The sequence below is a fragment of the Columba livia genome, chromosome 2 (assembly GCF_036013475.1).
Source record: "Columba livia isolate bColLiv1 breed racing homer chromosome 2, bColLiv1.pat.W.v2, whole genome shotgun sequence".
NCBI classification, from domain to species: Eukaryota; Metazoa; Chordata; class Aves; order Columbiformes; family Columbidae; genus Columba; species Columba livia.
This window is the reverse complement of record NC_088603.1, coordinates 20137534-20162853: the sequence shown is the minus strand read 5'-3', so window position 1 is coordinate 20162853 and position 25320 is coordinate 20137534. Positions and strand designations below refer to the sequence as shown.

Sequence of the window (25320 nt, the reverse complement as noted above, 5' to 3'; positions counted from 1 at the left end):
GTATCTGTAGTGAGAAAGAAAAAAAAGTACTATCTTTTTGACATTATAAAGACATTATTTTAAAAGCAAGAATCTGACAGAGGCCTTTAGCTTTTACTCATTTTTTTAAGTTGAGCAACATTGAAAATGTTGCAACATTGAAAACTGCAACATTGAATTTCCCTTTAAGAGATGTTCAGCAGAAATGTTTGTTCAATAAAGAAGGCCAGATTACAGAGTGATGTTCTTGTCATTCAGAATAACCACACTCAAAGAAAAAGGTGATATCTAAAACATTTTGCTCCAAAGGTTGTATATATTATAACTCGTGTGACATCGTAAGGCCTTTACCTATGTTTTATTAGATCAGTCCTAATTTGGTCTGCCATTTCATTGTTTACTTGCAAAATATTAAGATTTTTTGAGGACTATGGCAATGTTTCAAAATGTTTAAAAAAAAAAGGTAATGCAGGTAACGCAATAGGTTAACACCTCACGTTAGGAATTTATGAGTTCAGCATAGAGACGTTTTTAGACACAATTTGTACATCTTTACTAAATCACCAGTGAAGGTTGTGTTGTCTGTCACTATTTTATGTATGTCAAAATGTGCAATGCCGTTACCATAATGCTACGTCGATCTTTGTGACAAAATTTTTATTCAAAGCTCGCATTTCAGACATTGAAAAAAGAAGAAGGGGGCTTGCTACAAGCACTTGGGGGACGACCGGGATGCAGGCAGTAAACCCTCGCTGCGCCAGGCGCCGCATCCCTCCCCACGTTCGCCCAGAAACAGCATCGCCTGCCGCTTCACGCCCCCAGCGCCGCGGGGCGATGCGTCCCCCCGCCCGTGCGCAAGATGCGCGTGGGCAGGACCGCGCGGGGGGGCGGGGCGGGGGGCGGGGCCGCGCTCCGCGGCCGCGCAGCTCCTCGCGCAGCTCCCCCCGCCGCTCCCCGCCCCGCGGGCGGCCCCGCCCCGCCCCGCCGCGCCGATCAGCTGCGCGCGCGTCACGTGGGCGCGTGTCGAAGGTCACGGCGCCCACAATGGAGCTGTCGCCGTACGCGCAGGGCGGGTGGCGGCTGCTGGGTGACCCCCGCCGCTTCCCCTGCCGTCCGTACGCCGCGCTGCTCCGCGCCGCCTTCCGCAGCCTCCTGGAGCACCCGCATGCCGGGCTGGGTGAGGCGCGGGGGAGGGGAGGGCGGTGCGGGCCGTGCTGCTCCGCGGAGCGCGCAAGCGAGCGCCGTGCGCCTGCTTCCAGCGTCGCCACGCGCGTGTCCGCATATATATACACGCGTGTCCGTGCTGTAGTGGCCGGCGTCCACACACACAGGGTGGCTCCCACCCGTGGACGGCTCCCGGGTCCCGCTGCGCGGGGTGTCATCTCTACCGCGCGCCGCTCCATTAAAGCTTTAGCGGTCGGAAATGGGGAGCGGGGGAGGCGCGGGACGGGGTCCCCCGCGTGTTCGTGTCCCCGCGGCAGGGCAAGGAGACGGTTCTCCTCGGCCGCTCCACTGCGATCGTGTTGGTTTTTTTTCGCGCGTGCACGCGTCCTACGTCAACCCCGGCGTGAAGCTGTACGGCCCTCTAATTAACTTTGTGGTACTAATGACACTGCCGCCGCCTCCGGGCGCGGAGAGAGCCGCCGGTGCCGGCCGGGCAGTCCCGGTCCCCCGCCTGGCCGGGGGCTCCGGCTCCGCTCCTCGCCTTTGGGGACGGGCTGCTGGGAAGCGCGGACGGGGCTTGGAGAGGAAATTGAGGTTTTCTTTTTTTTTTTTTCTTTCTTTTTATTTTTTCTTTTTCTTGTTTTTTTTGTCCCGATGGGAAGGCGGTGGAGAGGCGGCGGGGCGTGCGGTGCCGGGCAGCCCCGCCTGGTACGGCTTGCAGCAGCCAGGGCTTCAGCCCCTCTCCTCCTCCTCACACCTTGCCTGCTTGCCTCGTCCTTTCCCTCTCAAACACCAAATGTGTTTAATTTTGAAGTTTTTGTGGGAAAGGCACTGTTTAGAGGGCGAGCAGCAGCTCTTGGCACCGTGTGCTGGGATTTGGCAAATAAGTTTGTCATCAGTAATTCATTTATTTTAGACGATCCAGACCTGAAAGATATTGACCCTACGGTATTAAAACATTGCCATGCTGCGGCTGCAACGTGTATTCTGGAGGCAGGAAAGCAGAAAGCCGACATATCAGCTATAAGGTACTAATACTTCGAAGCTACCCCATTTCTCTAGCGGCTGTTACTTTCAACTGTGCTGCTGAGTTGATGTTGACAGAAACCTAATAAATTCTTTTTCCCTGTAGCACGTGTCTAGAAGACTGTAAACTGGATAAAGAGAGAATAGAACAATTTTGCACCGAATATCAGGTTTTAAAACCAATTTTCACATACTTTTGTTATCTTTCCTCATATGAATTCACTGAATCTAGCTTTTTTCTTTTTCTTTTTTTTTTTCTCCTCCAGAAAAACAAGGATGCATTGGAAATCCTGTTGGGAAGGTAGGTCAATCAGTCAGCACAGATATGTAGTTTCAATTCCAGCTACTTTGAATCTGTCCTGGAAAACACCTATGCATACTTTAGGTCATTAAAGAAATATTGTTCCATTAAAAAAAAAAAAAAGTACATTTTTAACAAACTTTAGAAAATAGCTGTTGAAACTTTTCTTCCTCCTTCCAGGACTCTGCTTTTAATAAACTTTTTGAACTTGTCAAGAAGCATTGCAAGGAGCATGTAAAAGTTCTTTATTGATGGACACTTTAGAAAATGATGTTTTCTTTTAGTGCAGGGAACTTGTAACTGTTGTGTCTTTCAGCATAGGCAGATCTCCTCTCCATATAACTGATGTGTCTTGGCGCTTGGAATATCAGATCAAGGTAATTTTAACACATTGAGGTGTTCTCTTTAGTGTGTTTCAGTGCTGAGACCTGACTTTTTCTATGCTCTTTGTTTTTAATTTAGAGCAATCAACTTCATAAAACTTACCAGCCTTCCTACTTGGTGACCTTAAATGTAGAGGTACTGTACTCCCAGCACACTCAGAGGAAAAAATGCTATTTCACAATATTTTTTAAAATAAAATAGGCATTGTTGTTTGGTTGTTTTGTTGTTTTTTTTTTTTTTTTTTCCAGAACAGTGATTCAGGATCACACCCAGATGTTAGTTTTAGTTGCACGATGGAACAATTACAGGTACCTTTTTCCTTCATCAGTGTTTCTATGCTGGGATCCAGTTGTGGATGTAAATGTTTTTAACAACTTGTCAATTAAAATGAAATAAAATATTACTATTATACAAAAAAAAAAAAAAGGCAAGACTGGGAGGGTAGGGGAGAAACTTCCCAAGTGGTTTTCCTGTCTTCTGAAATAAAGTTGCAAAGTAACTGATTTTACTTGCTTGGGGAGTGTTTTACAGAAGTGCATAAATATTTTGTGTTTTCATAACTGTAAAATATATATAGACGTGTGGAAATAGATCATTTTTCTGAAGCTCTGATTTTCTGTGCTTTAGAGAAATGATTAAAGAAGCTGGTTCAATAATTTAAAAGTGTCATGATTAAAAATAAAGAACGAACTGAAGACTCTTCAGTGGTGTTAGTGACATGTAAGAAATGTACTGAAACAAACATTGATCTTTGTTTAGCGATTTAAATGTGTAACTGAACAATAGAGGTATTGTAGTGCTTGGAAGTGACCAAACTGTGGAGGATTGGGAAGAGGGGCTGGGGGGAAGAAAAAAAGCAAGATATTAACACTTCAGGTTTTCAACTCCCCTTTTTAATGTGTGTCACAAAAGTTGCCCTTTTCATTCTAATGAGCGTTTTAAATGTTTGCTGACTTAGTTAAATCTGACATGCTTTGGCTGGAGAATGGTTCTAATATGAAATTGCACTCAAAATATTTTCAGTGTTTAGAAAGGTATACAGTGCTTTGTTGGCCATTGTAACAATACCAATAAAATCTACGTGTTAAGAATAGTGATCTATTTTAGTAGATAATATATGTTAAAAGGTGTTTTTCTTCACTTCCTACTTTTCTTACTATGTTGTAAAATGGGAAGCTCTTTAATTACTTTGCTGGCATTGTTCATCAATTGCAAAATTTCTTTGTGGTATAAGGTGCCAGTTTCCCCTGTCTCTCTGCATACAAAAAATATTATGTGCCTTTAGCTGACCTTTACAAAATATGTTTATTCTAAGACAGCATTTCATCTCTTAGGATTTAGTTGGAAAACTGAAAGATGCTGCAAAAAGTCTAGAGAGAGCGACGCAGTTGTGATTGAAGGTGTCAGCCTGCTGAGCTGAAGGACTCTCATTCTTGAGTGTCTTCTAAATGACAAATGTCTTTCATTTCTTGATGCAAATATTTTTTTTAAGTCCTTGGATGCAAATTAAGTGAAATAACTGATTTTTATGACCGCACTTGGTATTTCTTGCTTGTGTCTTTTTTTTTAATGAACTTCTTAAAATATTTGCTTAACTGTAATGTCTTCCAAGCATTCCTTCTGTTTTATTTTGTGTATTTTTAGAATTGTCACTGATTATTTTTCTTTGGGATCTAATAAAGTTTATTCGCTCCTGTTCTGCAATTTCTGTGGGTGAATTTCTTACCTAAAAGTAAGATGCTGAATTTTAGATCAGCTCGATTAGGCAAAAATCCCTTCCTCTGGTGCCGCGGCTACGGCGCGTTTGCTAAATTGCCCACCGCGCTTTGTTATTTCCCTCCAACTGATCTTACATCTTCTGTAAGAGTAAAGGTCGGTCCCCGGCGCGGGAGGCAAGGAGGACTTCAATGGCATTTTATGGAGCCGGGAGTCCGCGGGGCTGAGTGGAGCCTGATGTCGGCTCCGGCTCGACGGCGTCTCCCCAGTCGCGGTGCCGCTCCGCGCCCGACAGCGGTGCCGCTTCTCTCCCGTTCCACCAGGGCCGCCCCGGCTCCGGTGGCCGCCGCGGAGCCCGCCCGCACCTGCCGGCCCTGCGGTGGAAGCGCGCCGGCGGACGGGCCCTCGCCGCGGCGCCCGGCGCGGATCGGGGTTCTTCCCTCCCCGCTCGTCCGCGCCCGGGCTGCGGGCGGCGTCTTCTTCTCGGCGGTGGCGAGCGCCCGCAAGGGTTTCCCCGCTTCCCTCCCTCCGACTGCGGCGACAGCGCCCGGCACCTCTCGTCCCCCTCGCGGGGCGGGGGACACCGCGGGTGTCCGTGACTCCCGCTCCCGCCGCCGCTCGGGGGCCGCCGCTCCGGGCGGGAAAGCGTCGGCGCTGCCCCCGAGGGGACGTGTCGCCCCGACGCCGGCGGCGCCGCGCAGCCCCGAGCGGGACGAGGGGCGCGTGCTGCGGCCGCGTGCGGGCGGAGGGCAGCGAGCACGAGGTGGCAGGGGCGCGAGGCCGCAGCGTGATCCCCCGCGGGGTTCGCTTCGTGGCGGGACGGGGCGGCCGCGGGTGGGAGCGCGCAACAAGTGCGCGGACGGAGGCGAGGACTGCGAAGGACGGGCGGCGTGTGGGGCCGGCGGGTATGCGAGTGGGGGGGGTTGCGCTGTGGGGAGGGTGGACGGGCAGCGCCGAGCAGGGCGGGGGACGCACGTCGCGGGGTGGTCGGAGGCGGGCGGGGGGAAGGCAGGCGTTGTTCGGGACGGGGGCCGGGCGGGGGTGCGCGGAGGGGAGTCGGGGCGGCGAGGGCGCGGGCGGAAAGTGGGGAACGGAGGGGCTGAACGGGAGCGGCGGCGCGGGCGGAGGGAGAGGAGGAGGGATCGGGCTCCTGCGGGCGGGAGCCGCGGAGCGGGGCCGGGGGTCGGGGCGGGCGGGCGGCGCGGCGAGGAAAAGGAGGCATCGGCGGCGCGCGGGCGAGCGCGTGCAGGGCCGGGGGGAGGGGAGGGAGAGAAAGAGGGGAGGGGGCGGCGGGCGGGGGAGGGGAGCAGGGGGGAGGCGGGGGCGGAGGGGGAGGAGGCGGCCGGGTTGCGGGATTGGGTCACGGGGAGGCTGCCGGGCCCCGGCGGCAGCGCCGCTAATTCCCAGGCCGCCCTTAAGGAATGAGGCGCCCCACGTGACGCTGGCGGGGCGGGCGAACTCCGAGCCATTTTGGGGACGGTGTCAGTTTCCACTGTGTGCCTTCAGCGTTGCATTCTTCCCTCCTCCGCCCTCCTCCCGCCCGCCCGCCCGCCCTCCTTCCCTCCCCGGGTCCCCGCCACCAACTATGAAATAACAACAACAATAATACTCGTAATAATAATAATAATAAAAAAGGAACGCGAGCGAGGCCGCGAGGCGGAGCGGGGGGCACAGGGAGAGACAATGGGCTGGTGGAGAGAGGACCCATCCGGACCGGGGAGACTTTGCGCTCCCAGCGCCTGAGCCGCCCGGGCGGCGAACTCGGAGGGAGAGCGAGGGAGCGAGAAGGGCCGGTGGACGAGAGGAGAAAACCCGGGTGTTTTGTAACTAAAATGAGCGGAGCGCAGCGGCGGCGGCGGCAATAAGCTTATTGCAATTGACAGCGTCTGCAGTTCATTTCAAGATGGCCGCTTGGCTCACATTCATTTTCTGCTGAACGACTTTTAACTTTCATTGTCTTTTTTGGCCGCTCCGATCATCGCCCACCGGCTCCGTTTTCCGGGTACGTATGAAGCGAGGTGTCGCCCTACTAAGGGCGGGGGGCGAAGGGGGCTCGGCGGCGGTTTTCGGCTGGTTTGGGGGCTGCAAAGGGGAGCCTAGGTGTCCCCCGAGCTCTCCGTATGGGAAAAGCGCTGACAGGCTGCTCCAGCCACACACACGCACATATAGACACGCAGCAGCAGCCTGTGCACTCGCTCGCGTTACGCACCCACATTTGCAAATTTTAGTTCCTTTCTTTCTCTAGACGCCCCCTAAAACCTTTTTGTGCACATGGCCCCCGAGGAGAATATTTATATTTCCAGACCCTGCTGCCAACCCGGCCTGAGCGCCCTTTGTTTAAAGGCAGATTTTGATTAAACAGGGACGTTCGTGAAATCTGTAGCTGCCTGGGTCAAGTGATTTCAGCTCTCCCCGAAAGAAATGTGTCTGGGGGAGGTTAAAATGTCAGATAGCGCACCCATTTTATAGAGATAGAGCCAGTGGGGGGTAGCGATCCTCCTGGAGGGGTTGTTAGGCTTCGGGGCACCCAGCAGAAAATGTTATTAACTTAAGTTGGACAAGTACTTGTGTGAAATTGGATGGGTGGTAAGATGGCGGTTCCCAGTTGTTTCCAATGCCTCCTCTTACATTTCTGGTCTAAATGCTGAAGTTTGGGGCTTTGTGCCTGCTGGGAGAGGAAAGGGGTTGCCAGCACCGAGAAATAACTTTTTTGGGGGGTAAAGACAGCATTCTGGCTGCGATCTTGGGGAGCTGTGGCGTGCGGTTTGCTGCAGTCTTTGGAGCAAAGGTGATGTGTCTGTGGGACACAGGGCGGTTATTTAATTTATTTTCTCTGGTTGTTTTTTTTTTTTTTTTTCCTCTTTTCTCCCGAGCCCGGGAAGAGTAAATTTACATTAATTCCTTTGTCAGATCTTAAAGATGTCACGAGTGGGCTCCTCGTGCTGCTGATGGGCAGCACTGAAAAGTTGCTGGTGTATGTTTTTGTGGTTGTGTGGCCTTGGCAATATACAGTGCGGGGTATTTCTCTGTGTTTACTGTAAATGTTTGCAAATAATCAGGTAAAAATAAGCAGAAAAATGGCATTTCTGTAGAAGTGAGATAGTCACCCTTCAGCCTCTTTGAACTTTGATTCACTCCTCCAGTCTCCAGAAAAGTTGAGAAAAACCTGGGTGCATGTGCCCATTAGCAAGCTTGGCGTTTAAAAGATTTTTTTGCGTCGTCTGTAGTGGTCAGAGCAATTTATTTTATGGGACGGTCTCAAGGACCAGGGACATTCTGGAAATACAGTCCAGTAAAACTCCTTTGAGTGACTCTATAGTGCGTCCTGGATACTGAGACAGACTTGTGTTGCAGTTTGCCAGGGACACGGAGGCTTGACCTACCTGGTCACTTAGGTAGTACAAAATTAACATTTTAGTGGATTTTTGAAAGTAGCCGGATCGTGTCCTTTATCTCGTTCCAGGGAGGGGATTTAAGGAATTGGGGTCCTTTTGCACTCTGTTGCCAATATTCAGGTCTTTCCTCGCTGCAGCGAGCTGGGCAGAGATATTTGAGCTCCGTGTGCTCTCTCGGAAAGAAGCCCCGTCCCTCCTTTAAAACATATGTGACCATTTTTAAGCGAAAGGGTAATTAACAGGCTCGATAGTAGAAGTGGCTCTGACTGATAATGGGTGAAGATGTAGAATGACGGCTTCTTTATTCCTGATGAGAGAGTTTTCTGAGAGGAGATGGGTGCAAAGTACACAAACCTACCCGAGCGATGCTTCTATTTTTTATGTGTGTATTTTCTGTTGGAGACCTGTCGAGCAAGGTTTGATAGATCATTGCCTTTATAGATTTTTAATAATGTGGCTGATTCTTGGGAGATTACACTTCTGTTTTTCTTCATTTTGACATAACCTGTTTAAGGCCTTTAAATAATCAGTCGGCTGGCATTGTTTACTTCTAGAGAGTATTATCTTCGTATATTTTGCGTTTGGTTATCCTGTGTGTCAATGTGTAAATATATATTGTCCTGGTTAAGAGCCTGTTGGTATTGCCTGTGTGAAGTGTTGGTATTCGCTGTGCTATCAGTACGAGCAGGAAAAAAAAATCTGAAAGAATTTCCCTCGTACCAAAATATCAAGCTCAGGCTGCTGAAGTAAAATGTGCTGCGTTCGTGTTAGGTACTCGCAGGCACAGACACGCGTGTGCGTGTGCCTGTCCGGGTGTTTTTGGGGGGAGAAGTTAGGCGCCAGGTTCAGCTCGCTGGAGAAAACAACTGATTTCAAAGATAGCTCATAGCACGTTGAAAATGTGCTAACGTTGGGCAATAAATAATCTGCGTTTAGGGGTTGGTTCGACAAAATAGGTTTCACGGTTGAATTTAATCCCCCTCCATTTAGGAAGGGGCTACGCCTGCGTGAAATAAACGCGTTAATGTCTTGAAAGGTTTGTCCCAGTCTGGCAAGGCTGGGAAGGAATTCTCGGTCAGCCGACTTGCCTGACCTCGGTCACTGCTGGGTTTTTTGGTTCAGATTTTTATGAATTATAAGGTAGTGACTTGAACAAATAAAACACAGAACCGTGAAGGCAGCCTGCCCATGTTTAAGTACCTAAAGGGACTCCAGAGTCGCCGGCTTCAGGGCACTGGACTCTTCAGAGAGGAGTGCACAAGCCCGGGCTCCGCTTTTTCTGGGAAAAGCAAACCCTCGGTGTCAGTTTAAAAGTCAGAAGCAGAAGATCAGGGACCCTGGAAGCGACATTTAAACCATAGTACAACGCAGCGGGGGTCTTGCTTCCTCGCACGGGGGTAGGAACATATTTTTGGGACATGATCTGGCTTGATGCTTCTTGCACTTTGCTTTTCTGTGTGGTGCTTGGCTGCGGTTTGATGCTGGGGGGGGGTTATCTGCTGCTCACGCGAGGGTTCTCCTGCAGCAGCAAGAGAGGTTTCCTGGCTGGGGTCGTTCGCTGGCGCTGTGCACACTTCTTGGGCAATATTGTAGCCCTGTCCTGGCCAGTTTGGCCGAAATGCAAAACTTTTAGAAAGCTTGGTGTGTTGTTTTTTTTTTTTTTTTTTTTCCCGCTGCTCTAACATCGAAGTTTGCGAGTGACTGGAGAGAACCTCGTGTCTTGAGGCTTCTGCAGCTCGCACGGTTCTGCAGTGAGAGGAGGCTCGCAAGCTCTGCCTCGGCAAGAGTGGGGACCAAGGGCAGGAGCTGGTGTGCTGGGAGCACTGACATGGGGAAATGGGTAGCTTGCATTGAAGTAACGTTGTTACATTACATTCTTCAGGATCTGGTTGGCATAAAATAATTTAGTCTGCATTTGACGTGGCTGACAGGTTTTTCTCCTGGTGTCATTTCCCCCTTACCTCTTATTCCCTCTCATTTTAAATAGCATGTGTGCATCTAACGTTGGTGCTAGTGCATCCGATGGGACTTTATAGGTTTCAGACTGTGAAAATGACATTTGTTTTTCACTCTTGTCGCCGCATTGTGTTGACAAGGTGTTGATTTAGCTTTAGGAATGATCTGGTCACATGGTCCTTCGCATGTTGTCACTAATGTACCGTTCAAAGTTGGTTTGGGCTTTTTCCTCCCCTTCGGCAGGCTTTATTATTGAAAAGGTGGTTGGTTTAAGGATCCCGAGACTTTTTTTCTCCCGTCCAGGCACCTTACTCTGGTGTTGCAAATCTCTTTCCACCTCTTGAAAAACTTTGCACCGCGCTCTCTTCGTCCGCGGGAGGCTTTTCAAACGAGAGTCAAAAGAGGGTGGGAAGGAAAGAAAGAGAAAAAGAGGAGGAGAGAAAGGAAGGATGGAGAGAAAGGAGGAAAGAGGAGAAGGGGGGAGAGGGGATGCCGGCGGCGCGGAGTGGTAGCCGGGGCTCGGCACCCCGCCGGCGGTGTGGGGGGCTTGGTCCCCGGGAGCGCGGCTCGGCGGAGGGAGTGAGCGGAGGGGGAGAGGAGGGATCTCAGACCAGCTCCTCGCACCGAGTCGACGTGGAGAGAGGCCCCTGAGAGGATCCGAAATGGCCGAGGCTCGGGAGGAGCCTCTGACGCTCGGTCCGCCGGGCTGAGACCCCAAAGCCCGGCTCAGCCCCGCGCCCGAAGCCGCCCCCGCCGCCCGGGCTGCCCCGCACCGCGCCCCGGGAACCCTGCGGGCTGCGGCACCCCGACCCCGCCCGGGCCGCCCCCCCCCCGCCCTACCCCTCCCCGCTTTTCTCCTCCCTTCGCAAGCGGGCTCCCAGACCCCCACGGGCTCCTCCACCCCTCCGCCAGCCCCCGGGCCCCGAGTCCCACCCCCTGGCCCGGCTCGGCTCGGCCCGGCCCCCGACCGCCCCCCCGCCCGGCTCTCGTGTGTTCCCAGCGGTGGCAGGATGCCAAGTGTAAGTGTAAGTTGCTATAGCAACCCCCTCGGAGAGCGGAGCAGATCCGGATCGGCACCGAGCAGCAGCGGCAGCCGCCCGGACCCCCCTGGCGGGCCGGCCCCGCCGCCCTGGTGCCCGGCCCCGCTCCGAGGTGCGTGTCCCCCCCTGTCCCTCCCCCCGCCGCCCCTCCCCGCTCTCCGGAAATGCCAAGGCAGCCGCACCGGGAGGCGCTGGTTCCCCTTTGTGCTGCTCGCCAGCAGCCCGGTGCCTGGCCGTCCCCCCCCGGAGCTCCCCAACGCATCGCCGCCGAGCCGCCCGGGGAGCCCGAGCCGCCCGGTGCCCCGCCGCGCCGCAGGGAGAGTCCGTGCCCACCGGGGAGCGGCGCGGTGGGTGCCGCGGAGCGACCGCGCCTCCGCGGGGCTGCGCCCGGGGCGGTGCGGGGCCGCCCCTCCAGCCCCGGGACCGGCCCTCGCCCGCCACCCGGCCCCGCGCCGCCGCCTTCCGCGCTTTATCTTCCCCTGCGCCGGGGGATGCGACTGCACGGGGGAAGGGGACGCGCTAGATCTCGGCACCTGGGACGCCGCCGCCGCGCTCGTCCCCGCTGATCGGTCCTGTGTGGGTGTATGTGTGTCTTTCAGAGCCGCCCCTCGCCACGCCAAAATGCACCGAACAACCAGAATCAAAATAACCGAGCTAAACCCCCATCTCATGTGCGTGCTCTGCGGCGGGTACTTCATTGATGCAACAACCATCATAGAGTGCCTCCACTCCTGTAAGTATTGTCGGGCTCTCCGCGATCTTCCCCCGCCGCTTCCCACCTTTCCCGACATGCCGGGAACACACACACAAAACACCCCTCCCCAAGCGCAAATCCCCCGAGGTGCTCGGCACCGCTGTCCCTCCGCCTCCCCGACGGGCTGGGAAATAGGTGCCCCGGCTGCGGTGCAGTTTTTCTGGCGATTGCCCTGCGGTCTTTGTTAAAGTAATAATATATGTACTCTAAGCGTCTCCTTTTCATGGTAATTGCAGCTTATTTGGGTATTTGTTTAGCTTAAGCAGCGCGATGCTGACAATGGACGATTTGCTGTAGCTTGCATAGTTTAGAAAATCGCACCTCTATCTATGCATATCTGACGGTCACCTACAACCATCACTAAAAGACTTTCGTGTTTGACTTACAGTCTGTAAGACCTGTATCGTGCGTTACTTGGAGACCAGCAAGTATTGTCCTATCTGTGATGTCCAAGTTCACAAAACTCGGCCGCTTTTGAATATAAGGTAGGAGAAAGAAGCAATGCGCGCCCTCCATCTCCTATTTTACTTTATATGGGGAGACCAGCAGTAGTCGTGTAGATGTTATCTCTTCATCTGTGATTTAAATGTGAAAGGACTTGTCAGTTTACAAGCTAACTCATGTGTGTGCTCTGTCTTTGGAGTTTTGTCATTGATTGAAATTGAAGATTTCTCTGGATGTGAGACAGAAAGTTTTTGTTGGTCTTTTTTTTTTTTTTGCATATGACAAGCTTTGATGCTGCCTCTTCCCTCTCTCCCATTCTCATGTACCATCCCGACAGTTTTTACCTCCACTTTATATTTCTCCCAGACGTGCTTCACTCCAGCCATAGCTTCTTATGATGAAAACTCTTGCTGAAACTTTCCAGGCTAAAAGGCAAAAACCTTCAAAACATGTATCTCCTTTCAGAAATTTTTTTTTTGGTCTCTCTGTTTTCTGGGGCTTCCTTCGGTCCGAGAGAATTATTTTTGAGTTGTAGTGGCACAGATGAGTTTTGGTTCATAGCAGTATTTAAGAGCAGTGGTAGTTTGATTACATGGTCTTGTAAGTTAACTTTTTATGACTAGCCTCCCACTTTGTAGAAGATGCCGCATTGTTGTGAAAGATTATAAATGAGGAGCTGCCACTTAGATTAAAATACTGCTTCATCAGCTTAATTTTATGTTTTGGGGTTGTTCTTTTTTCAGGTCAGATAAAACTCTCCAAGATATTGTATACAAGCTAGTACCAGGCCTTTTCAAAAGTAAGTAGTTAAATTGGGTTTTTCTTAAGAGCAGAAAAGCAAAACCAGAGCTGCTGTGCTGTATCAATGCCAGGAGTTACAGAGTACATACTAAAAGAAAAATATGTGCTTTTCCATCTAGATGAAATGAAAAGAAGAAGGGATTTTTATGCTGCTCATCCGTCGGCTGATGGTAAAAGATTCTCGTTCGCAACTTTAACAAATGTAGTATTGACCTAGATGCTTTGCTGTTTAACTTACAAGTTATGTATTACCATGACAGAATTTAAGAATTAAATTTAGTGCAGTAAAAGTTTATTAACAGTTAGGTAGCTTTAATTCATAATCTTACTATGGAGATTTTTTTTTCTTGTTCTGAGAATTGCCGTTCTTCCTGATTTGAATTTCAAAATGTAAATTATTGTGGAAATTTCTGCGCAGCTGCCAATGGCTCTAATGAAGACAGGGGAGAAGTGGCTGACGAAGACAAAAGAATTATAACAGACGACGAGATAATAAGCTTATCCATTGAATTCTTTGACCAGAATAGGCAAGTTCCAGAATGGCAATATTTTATGTTTACCTGACCAATAGCAGCTGTATTTATTATTTGTCATAATTGTTTCATTTCTTCTCACAGACTGGAACGAAAAGGAAATAAGGAGAAAGAAAAATCAAAGGAAGAGGTAAATAACTTTCCCTTACTCTAGAGGAAACATAACACACATGAACATCTTTGGGGCAGATTTGTAGCTGGAAAAAAAATATATAGGTGTGTGTGTCTAGAACAAAAGAAGCACACCTCTTATAATGGCGCAAAATACAGAAGAGGTCAAATATCTTCATACAGCTGTATATGTAAACAATTATTTAAGTAAAAAATACCTGCAGTGTTACTTTTAAAGTGGAATCTGTTTTTTTTGTCAGATTCTGCAATAAATTATTTATTAATTTAAAAAATCAATATGTAATACATAAATATTATAAAAAGCGTTTTACTATGATATAAAAATCTTGATGTATAAAATCAGTTGCATTTTTATTACTTATTCTAGAACTGTAATTTACCACTTATTTCTGTTGTTCCCTATAAAGCAGCAGAAATCTATATATTGTAATTAATCATTTAATAAAGCGCATTAAAAAAAATAACATGAATTGTTAGTGTTCCACTTCAGTGGGAGTAATTGCTTGTTCTCTGTAGACTGATTTTCTTTGCTATTCCATCAGGTGAATGACAAAAGATATTTACGCTGCCCAGCAGCAATGACAGTGATGCATCTAAGAAAGTTCCTGCGAAGTAAAATGGATATACCTAACACTTTCCAGGTACCTACAGGGAAACAGTGATTTTTTTGTTTGGTTGGTTGTTTTTTTTCTTAAAATCAGTCTATTCATGCTGGTTAGCACTCATTTTCTCATTACAGCCAACTCCAGCAAATGATAACTACCAGGTATTTCTGGTGTGTACAATAAGTTGATGGGATTATTAATGTTATTTTAAAAAATATCTATCCACAGAGCTTGGTGGCACTCTGTAATTTTTTTAATGCTTTAAATATAGAGGTATCAAGAAAGTTGCTCCTTAACATATTTAAATATATTTAATAGATATCAGAATTCCCTACTCCCTTCTACTTATGGTATAGCATTTTTTCAATTTTCTGTTATCTGTGGCAGCGGGGTTACTTTCACCTCAGAGCAAACGTGTGTAGGGGTAAATGCCTGGATGCTCTTTAATGCAGTGATTCATATCTTGAACAGATCGATGTGATGTATGAAGAGGAACCTCTGAAGGACTACTACACCCTCATGGACATTGCCTACATCTATACCTGGAGGCGGGTGAGTATGGCTGGTGTGTCCCCCATGGGCGTGCGGGTCATGGCCCCAGGAGGGCACTTACTGGGGTCTCCCCTTTGCCTTGCAGAACGGGCCTCTCCCCCTGAAATACCGGGTCAGACCTACTTGCAAGAGGATGAAGATCAGTCACCAGAGGGAAGGCTTGAATAACAGCGGGGAGCTGGAAAGTGACTCTGGGAGCGACAAGGCGAGCAGCCCGGCAGGAGGCATCCCCTCCACCTCCTCCTGTTTGCCCAGCCCCAGCACGCCGGTCCAGTCTCCTCATCCCCAGTTCCCCCACATCTCCAGCACCATGAATGGCACCAGCAGCAGCCCCAGCAGTAACCATCAATCCTCCTTTACCAACAGAGCACGGAAAACATCCATAAATGGCTCCTCGGCCACTTCATCTGGTTGATGCGCCAACCAGGCTACCGCCCCTGCCCCTCCTTTATATAGATCTCTCCATGCCATTACAGCTTTATAGATGCTAATCCATGTGACTATCGTCCAAATTGCTTTCTTTTGTAGTGACACTGAACTTGGCTATAAAAGGCGGACTAGGTGACATTCAGGATGGACGTTAATGGAAACGCAAGATTGAAATGTAAATTGTTTTCAGAGGACTGGGAAGCAAACAAAAGTTACACCTTCACCTGTTCTGAGTGATGCGGAGTTGTTTCCGTTCCCACCATCTGGACCTGGGAGTCTGCAGAAATCAATACAAATCCTGGGAAGTAGTTTGTTAATCCAGACTAACTCCTCCATTGCGTTCTCTTTGATTGTTATTGTTCTTATGCTGTTTTGTGAACCTGTAGAAAGCAAGTGCTTTTTCATCTTGAAATCCAACAAAATGGAAAGAATATGCATAGAATAATGCATATATGTAGCCATGTCACTGTGAATAACAATTTTTGCGTATTAGCCATTTTGATTCTTATGTTGCATCTTTTACTTCTCTGTTGCTGCGCAGAACCGATCAAAAGAAAAGTAAACTTCAGTTTTACAATCTGTATGCCTAAAAGCGGGTATTACCGTTTTATTTACTGACTTGTTTAAATGATTCGCTTTTGTAAGAATCAGATGGCATTATGCTTATTGTACAATGCCATATTGGTATATGACATAACAGGAAACAGTATTGTATGATATATTTATAAATACTATAAAGAAAATATTGTGTTTCATGCACTCATGATATGGTTGTTAAATTTCTAAACTGGTTCGACCCTTGCAGATGCCGCCTGTTTGAGCTTTGCTCATACTGCAAGAAACACTGCGTGTGAGAGCTACAGTATTGGGAAAGCACATTCAAGTCTCTGATAACCTGGAGGCAATTGGCAATCTTAAAAGGATTTTACTGGCTTTGTCTTTTTTTTTCTGAGTGATATATTTTTACTTTACCAAATGTTGAAGTGATGCAGTGAAGAAAAAAAAGAAAAATGGACATGGAAGCCTATGATCTGTTTGATTACCTTTTTGTTATCTGGTGCGGTGGGACTGTGTTTTTAAAAGCACATGGAATCATTATAGAAGCCATAAACTTTTTGGTATAAATTTTAAGGAACCAGCAAGTTGCTGGATGAAGGCATTTTATCTAAATTTGTTTTAATATATATATGTGTATGGTACAGTACTAACTTCATTAAAATTTAACAGGTACTTTAATATTTCCAATAAATTGTGGGGAATGCCTCCTCTTTAATGGCCTGCAAATAGGTGCATTTTATTAGAGGCTTCTAAGGGTATTATTTTTTCAGTAGAAGGAACTTTTCCACCATAAAGTATGAACAGCCCAGAACACTTTTCAGTTTGTGCTTTGCTTTGGTCGAACTTTGTGTGTTCATCACCCATCAGTTATACATTTGTGAGGGTGTTTATTCTATATGGATATTGTTTCATGTTTGTACGGGAAAACTGTAGTTAAACATTTCATTGTCTCCAGTCTGCAAAAGAAGCACAATTCTATTGCTTTGTCTTGCTTATAGTCATTAAATCATTACTTTTGCATATAAATTGCTGTTATTTGTCCTGCTTGTTTTTATAGACCAGGTGACTGCAAATCCTCCACAAGGTTATTGCTTATTGATGTATAATGTCTTGTTAAACAAGAGTTGATATTTTTTTCCTGTAGTAAACATGTACAGTTCAATTTCAACAGTTAAAACTTCAGTTTTATATACACGAATAACTTTCATTTATAGCTGATCAAATAAATAAATAAAAGGGATAATTCATTGAAAAATAGCAAATGACCTCTGTTGATAATGTGGTGTTGAAGGACAAACATTTGTTCCCATTGGAAGTCTTTCTGGGTGTACAAAAGATTTTAGTGAACATAAGAGTATAGTACTAAAATAACAAGAACAAAGCCTAGAAATCGCAATTATTTGGTTTGGTTGCCTACCTCGAAAACATTTCCTGTCTTTATTTGACCCCGAATTATTCTTGAAAATAAACAAATGGTGTATTCTTACATCCCGGTCAGCCACAGGTTTTACCTCTTGTCTGTTCCAACTTAGCCCCTGTTAAACTGCGCTGGCTGGGAAAGGAAGAACGTAAATTTTGTGATGGTGAGTGCCAGGTTCTGCCTGCGCAGCTCTGGATTGCTTTTCTAAAGCCTCACTAGAAACAAACAGGTTTTAATATATATACTCCATGCGACCGACTGTCTATCTTGACTCTATTCCCTCACCTATATGAGTTAATCACACCGTACTGGTTGAATTAATTCACTCAAAGACCAGCCCTCAACCTGCAGCACAGTGATCAAATTGCGCTTATTTATACTGGAAGTAGCTGATAATGACAAAACTTAGCATCAAAATGGAACTACTTTCGGTGTTTGTAGAGTGCTTGTGAAGTATAGAGCAATGAAACAGGAGCTGAATAATTCCCTTCGAGGTTTATGAAGCTCTTACAACATTTTCGGCATCTCCCGTCCGAAAAAGAACAAACGTTTTCAGTAGCTCTCTCGCCGAGCTGCAGAAGCCACCGAGGATATTTGTCCTGCCATGTGAAACTTTTGTTTGGCTGCTGGGCAGATGGCACCGGGATGCGTATATATTGCTGAGCACAACTGGGAGGACAACCAAAGATAGTATCTTGGTTTTCTACTTGCGAAGCTGCTATGTCAGCATCCCCGGTTTCATGATATTTTTCTTTGCAGCTACAATAGCGAATGGGTTTCCTTGGAAATATACCGAAATCCTCCCTATTTGGAAAGAAATCTTAGCTCAGTATACGTAAGAAGAATCTTTTTATTATCCGACGTTGCATTTATACAGATCGAGGGGTAAAGCTGAAGTCTGCTGCATTTCTCTGAGCGTGCTCAACAAGCAATCGGATCCAAAGTGGAGGCAGGGACGGTCTGTGCCCACTGGAAAATGATGTTTTTCTGTCCGTCCGACCAGATTTTCCGCCCTGGTTCAGCTGCCTGCAGCTCCAAGCAGCGCTTTTGTGCCCGGTCGGAGTGGGGAACAAGCGGTAACGATCCAGCCCCGACGAGAGCAAGGGAGAGGGAGCATGAAGAGCTCCACAAGCTTCTGGAGAAGACAAGCAGAAACAGGAAACAAGAATGCAGAAACGTACAGAAAGAGAGAGAAGGAACATGACGAGCTCGCTGAGCCGAGCTACTTGTCCTCCAGCATTGCTCAAAACAACCTGCGCCGACGCCTTTCAGCAGGCCAATGCCGGCGGCCGGCACCGCCGAGGAACTCCCGAAAATCGGCCCCGTCCCGTGGGCAGGGGAGGGGAACGCAAGGCGGTTTTCGCCGCGGCGCCGCGGGCCCGGGGAGCACCGGAGGGAGCTCCGGGAGCTCCACTCAAAGTCGGCGTCCTCCGATTCTCTGATAATGAAGGGGAACACTGAAACCCGAAGGCGGCGGCAAAGCCAGCGGCGGTTGAAGCAACTCTTTCGGTCCTTTATCCCCCACTGCTGCCGAGGACGTACCGCCTGTCACCTCCCCCGCCGTACCGCTGCCCAAGGATTCTCTCGTTTCGCTGGGGATTTTCAAAGTGCTGCCAAAGCGAGACCTACCGGGGACGGTACCGGGGCGAAGTCTCCCCCTTTCCAACTCTGCCATCCCTGCGCCTCCTCTTCTTCTCCGCAGCCCCGGACCGCTCGTCCCTTCGCGCCGGTGGCACAGAGCTGTGCTCCTGCTGTCCAAACATCACTCCTGGACTGTTCATCTCTCACCACGCAGGAACTCCTGCAGTTCCGATCTTTGCCACCAAACCGGTTCACGAGGATCGGGCTGTCTCGCCGCTCCTGGCTCCGGTTTCCAGCCCCGGCGCGGGGCGGGCGGCGGCAGCGGCCCCCGCCGCCAGGAACCGCAGCGGGGGGCGGGTTGCTGCGTCCCCGGCGAGCACCTTGAGCCCTTCCAATTTTAATACGGTGAAATTCTGAAACAATGTTTACTCAGATAAGTGTTTCCTGTTTCCGCTGTTAATTTTTAACGTTCTTGCTTCTACTCTGGGTACTTGAAACGGATTTCCTTTATTTTACTATAAACAGTTTCTTTTTAATGTTTTCTGCCTGTCTCCTACTGAAAAAGTGCCTTGAGAAGAACCTGCTCTCCCTTCCGAAGGGCTGCGGATCTCCGCTTTCCCGAGTTCAAAGTCATTGCCCTGATCCGAGGGCTAAAAGCCACAGTTGCTTTGTGCTTTATTAATTCAAGAATTGGAAGAGAATTGTGGCAGCAAGGATTTCTTCCAGCTCCGGCTCCTTCACTCCTTTTCGCCACGACTAACAGAGGATTCTCACCAGGATAACATGAAAACTGTTAAAGCCCGGTGGGGACCGGGCGACTTTCGGTCTCACCATCATTGGGGATGGGACATTTATTTAACAGTGATGATGTGGGCTAAAAAAAAGAACAAAAAAATCTAAAACACAAGCCGGTAACGGCTGAAGCACGAAGGTCAGGTAATTTCCACGGCAAACAGAGGTTTTCCCAGCAGGGAATGGGCACACAGAGGAACTTACATCCCCGGTCGCTGCCGCGGAGCCGCGAACGCGCCGGGCAGGGCAGCGGCGGAGAGGCCGCGAGCGGCACCGACTCGGGGCTGCGAGGGGCCCGAGGGCCTCTCGGCCGCCGGGGAGTGCCGCCACCGCCCGCCCGCGCCGCGGAAGGCCGGCGGGAAAGCGCGGTACGACTGCGCTTCTCTCCGCGCCGCCTCCGCCGGCGGGGACGTGGCTCCTCGGCCGGCGCGGAAACGCGTCTCTCGGCCCCGCCGGTGCCACGGACGCGGCCCGGCCCCCGCCGGCTGCCCCTGCCGGCTGCCACCCCACCGGGCGGGCCGGGCCGGCTCCGCGCCCCCCGCCGCCCGGGCAGAGGCCATCTTGCGCCTGCGCAGCTCCCCGCCTCGCGCCCGCGGAACTTCGCCCACGCGCCGCCAGATTCGAACGGGGCGCGCGGGGACCCCCCGGGCGCCCCGCGCAGCCGCGCGCTGCCCGGCGCCCCGCGGAGCGCTGCCCGCTCGGCCTCCAGCGGCGGGGCGGCCGCGGCGGGATGGGAGCTCGGCTTCGCCGCCGGGCCGGGCCGGGCCGGGCCGGGCCGGGGGGACGCGGCCGGCAGGCAGCACCCGCGGCCGCAGCTCCCCTCCGCCGAGTCGATGCAGCGGCGGGTCCCGCACCGCCCTGCGCCCCTGCCAGCCCTTCCCGTCCGTCCTGCCCTAGGGTGCTCCAGCGGGCCCGGACGCTTGGGGATGTGCGTGCCGGGAAGGGGGCACTGGGACGCGGCTTTCCAGCATCTTCGGGACGGCTGCTGGGCGCCGTAGCCCCGTGTCCCAGTCCGCCCTGCCGCAGGGAGCCGGCCTCCCTCCGAGGCTGGCCGTCTCCAGACCTCCCCAGGGGACGGCGGAGCCTCAGTCCCTCTGACCTCCCCCAGAGAGAGGAGGGGGACGCGGCAGCCATTTGGTGCCTATATTTTCATGGTACGCAACTGAATATCGCACCTCGTCTATAGAGACAAAGGACTGTATGCTCCCCATCCCTAGGGAAAGGCAGATGCCTTCCCCGCACCTCGCACCGATGCTCTCAATGGAGCGGAGTGGGATATTTCCCAAGGAGCGGCCGGGTGAGCCTCCCCGGTGGCAGGGCGGCACTTTTCCCATAGCAGAAGCAGCCAACAGCCCTTCCCCCTCCGCGCCCGCCGCCGGGCTCCTCGCCGCCCGTGCCTCTCGCACGCCGCATCCTCGGTGAAGGAGGCCGAGGCCGGGAGGCGCCGCCCCGCATCCCGGGGCCTCCGCTGAGTGCGGACCTCCGGGGCATCTCTGTCAATACTGGCATTTCCCACTCCTCCCTCTACATGTGCAAGGGATGCTCGAAAGATGCCTCCTTTTCTGATCTGTGAGACAACATCGTGCCAAAGATCCCGAGGCTGTTGGGGGCCTCCGATCCTTAAAAAAAAAAAAAAAAAAAAAAAAAAAAGCCAAAACCAAACCCCAACAAAAAAAAAAGCTCCACGCCAAAATAGCACTGAATACACGATCCCCAAAACTTTAAATGGGAAATACGAAACAAACAAACAAAAGCCCCACACAATGCAACAAACAACAACAAACCCTCCACAACACCCACCAAAACCAAAACCAAACAAAAAAATCACCCAAACAAACCCAAAAATTTCAAAAAGCAAGGCAAAAATGATGCTGCAAGGGAAGGTGTTGGCATGGCCATGGTGCAGGGATGCTGTGTGAATGACGCCCCTGAGGGGCAGCTGTCGCTACGCGGGGTGCTGAGCCTGCGCATCCCCTCTGCGGATTCCTGGCTCCGGCAGCCCGCGGGCCGGACCTGGGCTGCTCGGGGCGCCGAACCGCCGCTCCTCCGGGCTATCGGGTGTTCCGGTGCAGCCGGTCGGGACATGTCCCATTCGGAGGGACAGGAGTTTGATTTCCAGGATGAGTGGGCTAGTTGTGGAGGGCGAAGGGCTGCGGCTGGAGCCCCGGGGGACACTGCACTGATGCTCCCCGGGCTGGGGCGCTGCCCACGGGCAGGCGGATGGGCAAGGAGAGCCCCCGGGCACCGGGTAGCTGGCAGCAGCGGGGACAGGGGAGGACGAGACAGGCGCTCAGCACCGAGAGGGATGCCTACAAACCACGAGCTGCCATTTTGTCTCTTTTAAGTGGGTTGCCTTTCCCCTCTCCTGGAGCGCAGTGCGCGGCGGTGGCAGCGGCGGCTGCCCTTGTCCTGTCCCTCTACGGCCGCCCTCCGGGGAGGCAGCTCGGGGCTGCACGGAGGTCCCCTCGGGAAGGCGCCCACCAGCCCCAGCCTCTCCAGCCCTGGCGTTTTTCTTGCCACCTCCGCCCTAGGTGCTCGGGGTTTGCAGGCTGTTCAGCTGATTTGTTGCTAATAGCAACCACACGACAGCGATTTGCAGCCTTTTCTGCTGCTGGTGCCTCTCGTTACACCTTCTTCTGCAGACCGGGATATCGTCGTGTGGCTGCTGCGTGTCCCCACCCCTCTAACCACAGCAGACAGGGACAATGATGGGGCAGGAAGACGAGGCGGCCGCGGGGCGAGCGGTGGACTCCGCCGGGCGTCGCGCAGATTGGGTCCTTCTAGATCTGGAGCTAAATACTGGCCAGCTCCTCGCCACCGCAGCCGCGCAGGCTCCGCGTATTTCTCATTGTCTGGCAGCATTGTCGTGAGCTGCCAGCGCCCGCAATCCCACCGGCATGGGCGGGTGAAGCGCTGCTGGGTTTACATATGTAGATGCGGGCAGCGTTCAGCGCCAAACCGACACACACCCTCCCCCGAAGCAACAGACACAAAGGAAAACCTCGTTCCTTTCAAGTCCCCAGAATAAATTAAGCTCCGGCTTTCAGTTTTGAAACGTCCCGAAAATATTTGTCTCTTTTTTTTTTTTTCCCCCCCCTTTTTTTTTTTTTTTTTTTTTTTTTTAATGGCACTGCACAAGCGCTGACGGTTCCGCAGGAAACCAGAGGTGTAACCATATGCACGTGGTTAAAAGGGCTGAGCCCTACCAGCTGATATTTCCTGATCCCATCCCGCAAGTCAACCTGAGATGTTTTGCCCTTTCCCAGTTTTTTTTATCCCTTAGAATTTTTATTCTGCCTTCGGCTAGTGCAATGGCAACGCACCAATCTCCACTGGCCAAATCTACACCGTTTACCTGTTTACGGTTACAAATGTCTGCTCAAATGCTAGCGTCGTCCTCCTAGGCGAATAAAAAGGAGAAGTCCCCTTTCTAGTGTGTTTGAAGTGCCTCAACATTTCTGTCTTCGCCTCACAGAACTAGTTTACTCTACAGGAAAGTCTCACAAACTAAACTCACTACCAAAAATCCGGAGAGAGTACCCCAGAATATTGTGTGTTGCCGGAGCCCCGAGTCAAAGCTCAGGGAAAAAGAGAGGGGTCTCTCCACTTCTACAGTCCCGCTGACAGTTTTTGCTAAAATTAGGTAATGGCAAAACCCAACTTAAATTTGAAAAAAAAAAAACAAACAAGGATTCAAATATATTTCAGTACAAGCTATACACAGAGATGGAGATCACTCACTCAGCACACTCTCTTCGAGACAACACTTCAGTTCCCTACATCCCCTTCACTCCCACTAACCTTTCCACGCTTAACTTCCCTTCTTTCAAAAGCTCAGCGTTTCCGACTCCGATCCGCGGGAGAGAGCGGAGCAGTTTGCGCGTTGCTGTTCCCACCAAGCGCACTCAGTCGTGCACGCACGGGATTAAAAATCTGATTTCTGTAACCCTGTAAATATCTGCTTAATACTTTGAATAATTTGCCAGGCGTGTGGCAAGCAGAGGAGAATCTCCAGAGGCAGATCGGGAGACCCAGCGCGGTGCCGAGGGGTGCGGGGTCGGTAGGGGCGGGCGCGGGGCGGTGGTTCCAGCCCGGCTTTCTGCAGTCCCAGCGGGCTGTCCCGGTGGACACCGGTGGGTGCCACTAGGAAGTCGCCACACCAACACGCGGGAAGAGCTCACCTTGTGATGAGCGTCGTGCAGTTTCATGTCGCAGAGAAGCAGACACAGCTTGTCCAGACGCGGCACCACTGAGCGGGAGTCGGGGGGGTCAGCGAGCCCGGCCCTGGACCTGACACCCAGCGCCCTTCCAGCCCGGGGACCTCCGGGGGACCAGACTGCTCCCGTGCGGGGGCTGAGCCACCAGTTGCCTCGCACCCGAGGAGACGGAACTAAGCCGGGAAAGCCCTTGGGAAGCCCCCCCGGCACCTCTCACTCCCCCCAAAAAACTCCCGGAGCAACTTCGCCCTTCATCGGCTTTGGGAAAATGATGCTTTCCCGCCCCGTTACGGGCGTATTTCCGAGTGAATCAAAGGCTGAGATTTTAAAGAACACCCACTAGAAAGAGAATGAACGTTATTAATTTGGATATTTGTTGCCTGTTCCCTTGGTCTCCGCTTTATTTTTTTAAGATGACGTCTACAGTAACGCAGTTGTTACTAACACCGCACGTCTAAGGATACAGGTTTCCCACTAATGAGCACCCCAGCAGCAGGCGATGAAGTCTCACAACTACGTCATTTCCATAAATGATTTTCCGTCTTCAGTACTTTTGCGAGAACTGGTGACATTTCCGCAGACCATATTTGCATGGTGTTTATTCCTCGTTATTAATAATAACCATGTGAACAGACTCAGTATCAAGCAACGAAATATAACAGCAAGTTTTGGAGGTAGTCAGGGTGCGTTTTGTTGTTTAACTTATCCGAACATTAGACTTAATTAGACAGATGAATCAATGTATCTGTAATCGACACATCTGCTTTTTTTTTTTTTTTTTTTTTTTCCCTCTGGAAGTAATTCATCACTGTTTGTTTATTTTTTTAATTTAACTTAAGAACAGAAATAAGTATACAGAAATGTGTTTAACAGCTGTTCCCTTCTCAAGTACACATGGTGATAATTTCCCAAAATATTTTCTGTGGCAAACGACCTTCTCACCAATCTGATTTAATTTGTTTCATTTATTTGTAAAGAACAACACATCGCCTATTTTGTTTGTTTGCTTAAAGAGAGATTTTTTTCACATTAAATACTCCTGGAAATACGTGGTTCATTTTAGACCATCATATTGTTTACATTAGCCCACCTCTTTTCAGCCGAGCAAACCCAGAGATGATTTATTGATATTAGACTTCTTTCTTATACTTTTTCAAACTTTTAAAATGCGGCTGAAGTAACTTCAGCCTTTAAACTTTAAAGGTATGAGACAAAACTTTATAGTGTCAGTCATCTGATTTTGTACATTTAGAGCTTTGCAGAACAAAATGCCAGCCTATGAAATTCTGAAGCCACTGTGCCTCAGAGGGTGGCTACGGAAAGGGGCATTTTTTAATTGAATGATTAGACTCCGATTTTCTGCTGTGGATCACAATTTCACTTGGAGCAGCCTGATCGATGGCAGAGCCAACTAGCAACTTCGTTCGCAAATATCCAGCGTCTTGGGAATCGCCCTCAAAAGATACTGGAGGAAATATAGAGTCCATTTACATTCAAATCCTGATGACCCTGTTTTCATTTTGCAGTCCCACCGTTCGCAT

The 25320-nt window shown here is 50.3% G+C and overlaps 2 protein-coding genes and 1 long non-coding RNA gene across 5 annotated transcripts; 2 read left to right on the top strand and 1 right to left on the bottom strand.

Annotated features, from left to right (window-relative positions):
• Window positions 1-945: 945 nt before the first annotated feature.
• Window positions 946-4558, top strand: COMMD3 (COMM domain containing 3). 2 transcript variants are annotated; one of them, XM_065050797.1, is made up of 8 exons: window positions 946-1156; window positions 2060-2171; window positions 2276-2339; window positions 2436-2470; window positions 2787-2847; window positions 2933-2989; window positions 3103-3162; window positions 4189-4558. In XM_065050797.1, exons 1-8 carry the CDS (start codon window positions 1024-1026, stop codon window positions 4246-4248), a joined length of 582 nt encoding a protein of 193 aa, XP_064906869.1. In that variant the 5' UTR covers window positions 946-1023; the 3' UTR covers window positions 4249-4558. The 2 variants fall into 2 exon arrangements, with proteins under 2 accessions (XP_064906869.1, XP_064906870.1); XM_065050798.1 differs by having other exon boundaries at window positions 3482-4558.
• Window positions 4559-5308: 750 nt separating this feature from the next.
• On the top strand, window positions 5309-17024 carry BMI1 (BMI1 proto-oncogene, polycomb ring finger). Of its 2 annotated transcripts, none has more exons than XM_065050796.1 (10): window positions 5309-5475; window positions 11561-11694; window positions 12104-12200; window positions 12903-12958; window positions 13080-13130; window positions 13379-13487; window positions 13578-13623; window positions 14168-14266; window positions 14702-14782; window positions 14868-16795. In XM_065050796.1, the coding sequence occupies exons 2-10, from the start codon at window positions 11583-11585 to the stop codon at window positions 15195-15197; spliced, it is 981 nt and encodes a 326-aa protein (XP_064906868.1). In that variant the 5' UTR covers window positions 5309-5475; window positions 11561-11582; the 3' UTR covers window positions 15198-16795. The 2 variants fall into 2 exon arrangements, with proteins under 2 accessions (XP_064906868.1, XP_064906867.1); XM_065050795.1 differs by lacking the exon at window positions 5309-5475 and adding an exon at window positions 5933-6572 and having other exon boundaries at window positions 14868-17024.
• Window positions 17025-18021: 997 nt separating this feature from the next.
• On the bottom strand, window positions 18022-18959 carry LOC135578425 (uncharacterized). Its single transcript, XR_010469984.1, has 2 exons — window positions 18819-18959; window positions 18022-18324 (listed from the first exon to the last, which is right to left on the bottom strand). It is a non-coding gene; the product is annotated as an uncharacterized LOC135578425 (long non-coding RNA).
• Window positions 18960-25320: the final 6361 nt, after the last annotated feature.

Excerpts from the sequence above, each read along its gene's own strand:
- BMI1 (XM_065050795.1), top strand. The coding sequence starts at position 11,583 with ATGCACCGAACAACCAGAATCAAAATAACCGAGCTAAACCCCCATCTC. Across the intron at positions 12,201-12,902 it reads CGGCCGCTTTTGAATATAAG|GTCAGATAAAACTCTCCAAG; the intron begins GTAGGAGAAAGA and ends TTCTTTTTTCAG. Across the intron at positions 14,783-14,867 it reads ACATCTATACCTGGAGGCGG|AACGGGCCTCTCCCCCTGAA; the intron begins GTGAGTATGGCT and ends TTTGCCTTGCAG.
- COMMD3 (XM_065050797.1), top strand. The coding sequence starts at position 1,024 with ATGGAGCTGTCGCCGTACGCGCAGGGCGGGTGGCGGCTGCTGGGTGAC. Across the intron at positions 2,471-2,786 it reads TTGGAAATCCTGTTGGGAAG|CATAGGCAGATCTCCTCTCC; the intron begins GTAGGTCAATCA and ends TGTGTCTTTCAG. Across the intron at positions 2,848-2,932 it reads GCTTGGAATATCAGATCAAG|AGCAATCAACTTCATAAAAC; the intron begins GTAATTTTAACA and ends TTTTTAATTTAG.